General features: G+C 69.7%; 1 protein-coding gene across 1 annotated transcript in view; it reads left to right on the top strand.

Moving 5' to 3' along the window:
* Window positions 1-2,539, top strand: part of DAB2IP (DAB2 interacting protein) — a 64,725-nt gene extending 62,186 nt beyond the window's left edge. The window contains 2 exon segments of the mRNA XM_012721228.1: window positions 4-91; window positions 710-2,539. Coding sequence (XP_012576682.1) covers window positions 4-91; window positions 710-877 — 256 coding nt within the window. The 3' untranslated portion in view covers window positions 878-2,539.
* The last annotated feature ends 6 nt before the right edge of the window (window positions 2,540-2,545 follow it).

The following is a 2,545-nucleotide window of genomic DNA, read 5'->3' as shown; positions in this document are numbered from 1 at the left end:
CAGGCTGATGTCCGTGGAGGAGGAGCTGAAGAAGGACCACGCGGAAATGCAGGCGGCCGTGGACTCCAAGCAGAAGATCATTGATGCCCAGGTGGGGACTCGCGCCCTGGGGTTGGCCACAGGTGCTAAAGGGGGGTGACTGGCTTCCCCGCCTCCTGTCATCTCCACTGAGGAAGAGCAAGAGGCCGCAGTCTCTGCTCCCAGAAGTCAGGCCTGGGCCCAGCGCACGGGACAGCTCGTGCCGCAGGCCCGGCCCCTCCCAGCGGGGGGACTAGCGGGGGGATGGGGGCGGGTGCCTCTCACTGGGGGGCTTTGCTGGCCAAGGGCAGGAGCTGCTGGAGTGGGGGAGCAGCCTGGAGCCAGCGCAGGGGCTTCTGCGCAGAGCAGCGGCGCCCCCCGGCCTCAAGGACTCACGAGGGTCTGGCCGCAGGCTCCTTCGCCCCCGTTCTCTGGCTGGGCCCCGGCGCGGCAGACGGCACCGCAGGGCCGGGAGCTGTGCGCTCGCTCGCCGTCTGCCACACTCAGGAGCCGGGCGGCCTGTCCTGGGGCCCGCCCGGCCGGGCAGCAGGGGTGGGTGGAGCCAGGAGTCGTGCGCACGTGCCTCGGGCAGCCTCCCGGCCCCCGGCCCGGCCCCAGGAGACCCTTCCCCAGCACGCTGCCCTCAGCCTGGCAGCCCGTTCCCAGACTCCAGCTAGGCCCCTCTCCGCAGGAGAAGCGCATCGCCTCGCTGGACGCTGCCAACGCCCGCCTCATGAGTGCCCTGACTCAGCTGAAAGAGAGGTACAGCATGCAAGCCCGTAACGGCATCTCCCCCACCAACCCCACCAAATTGCAGATTACCGAGAACGGCGAGTTCAGGAACAGCAGCAATTGTTGACCTGAGGAGGGGGGAGCCTCCCCAGGAGTGGGGGGCTGTGGCGGCCCAGGGCAGGCTCTCGGCCCGGGGAGCAGCCCCCACAGCCGCAGCCCCCCGCGGGCGAGAGGCCGAGGCTCGTGTCCCCCGCCTCCGCCCGAGGTCCCGGAGGCGGCCGCAGAGGGAGCCTCGAGAGACTGACGCGGCCTGCTCCCCTTCTCTTCTGGCCGAGAAGCGTGTGGGGCAGGCAGAAAAGACTGCACGCTGGGGGCGGGCGGCGGCCAGCACACGCCTGCTGTTGTCGAGTCCGGAGTCCGGTGTCCGCCGTCCGAGTGCACGGACCCCGCACCCTGCCAGGGAGCGAGCTGCCTCCCTGGGGACATGGAGTATGAAGCGCTAGGGGCCAGTCCTAAGCGTCCCCTCGCCTGCCTCCGAGGGACCCCGCACTCCCTCAGCCAGGCCCCCCAGGTTCCAGGAGCTGACAGGTGACCGGTCGGTCGGTCGGTCAGCGGGCAGGGAGCGGTGGGGGACGGAGCTGCCGGCGCGTGGCGCCTGCCCTGCCCGCCCACCCCGAGCCCCTGCCGCTGCGCGCAGCCTGTCTGGGCCCCGCGTGGCTGCAAGGAACTGAGGGCCCCCCCCCCCGCACCCGTCCCAGACTCCCCTTTTCACCTCACCTCCCCCCTCTCCTTCCCTCCCTGTTCTGCCAAATAGGCCACGAGGGGACCACAGCGCACTTTTCTGGGCCCTCGTCCCTGAGACCCAGAGCCTCCCCACTTGCCGCACGGGCCCCGGTGGTACCCTGCGGCTCCCGAAGCCAAAGATCTGGGCGGTGTTGGCCCCGAAGGCCCCACGGTGCCTGCCCTCCTCTGGGGGCCCGGCCAGTAGGGCGCGGCACGCCCGCACGCAGTGCTCAGCCATGCCACCCCGAGGGACAGGCTGGTCTCCCCCAGTTGCTGGTCTGAAGAAAAAAAAAAAAAAGAATTCTAATGCCCACAGGCCCTGAGAAGGTGGATAACTGTGATTTTTTTTCCTTTCACAGTATGCATTAGAAACAAAAGCCCGCTTGCTCGCTTGCTGGAACACAGGGGCCTTTTAAATTGAGCGTGCGCACTGCATGGGAAATAGCGGCCCTGGAGGATGTTAGACTTGCTCCCTCTCCAAGACGGCAGCAGCCTGCAGCCGCCCCTCCCGCCCCAGCCGAGGACCAGGCGCTGCACACAGGGGAGGGGCGCCCCCGCCGTGGGCCGCTTTTCCTCAGCTCTAGGCTGCTCTGTGGCTTTCCAGCCCCCTCCCCTCGGCGGGCCATAGGTGGGCAGGAGCTTGGTCCCCCGTTCCTCCCGTCCCCTCCCCTACAGGTGGCAGCCCCGGCCCTGGCTAATGACAGTGTGGGCAGGAGCTGGGGCGCTGGCCCTTGGCGGGGCCAGGCCGGGCGAGCAGCGGGAGCCGCCCCGCTGAGCCTCGGGAAGCTGGGCAGGCCTGGGAATGAGCGCCGAGCCTGCCCCAGGGCCGGGCTGACCACAGAGCCCCTGAGGCAGGGGCGTGCGGCCTGCCCTCGCCCCAGCCCTGCGAGTTCTGGAGAGGGGCTCGTAGATGGAGCCTGTAGTCAGGGAGGCCAGCGACAGGGGCCGTAGGGGCACAGACCTCAGGAAGGACAGGCGGGGCCGACCCCTGCCCCTCCTGGCCACACGGGCC

The sequence above is a fragment of the Condylura cristata genome, unplaced genomic scaffold, assembly GCF_000260355.1.
Source record: "Condylura cristata isolate star-nosed mole 26May11 unplaced genomic scaffold, ConCri1.0 scaffold00006, whole genome shotgun sequence".
Taxonomy (NCBI): Eukaryota; Metazoa; Chordata; class Mammalia; order Eulipotyphla; family Talpidae; genus Condylura; species Condylura cristata.
This window is presented reverse-complemented; position numbering and strand designations above follow the sequence as displayed.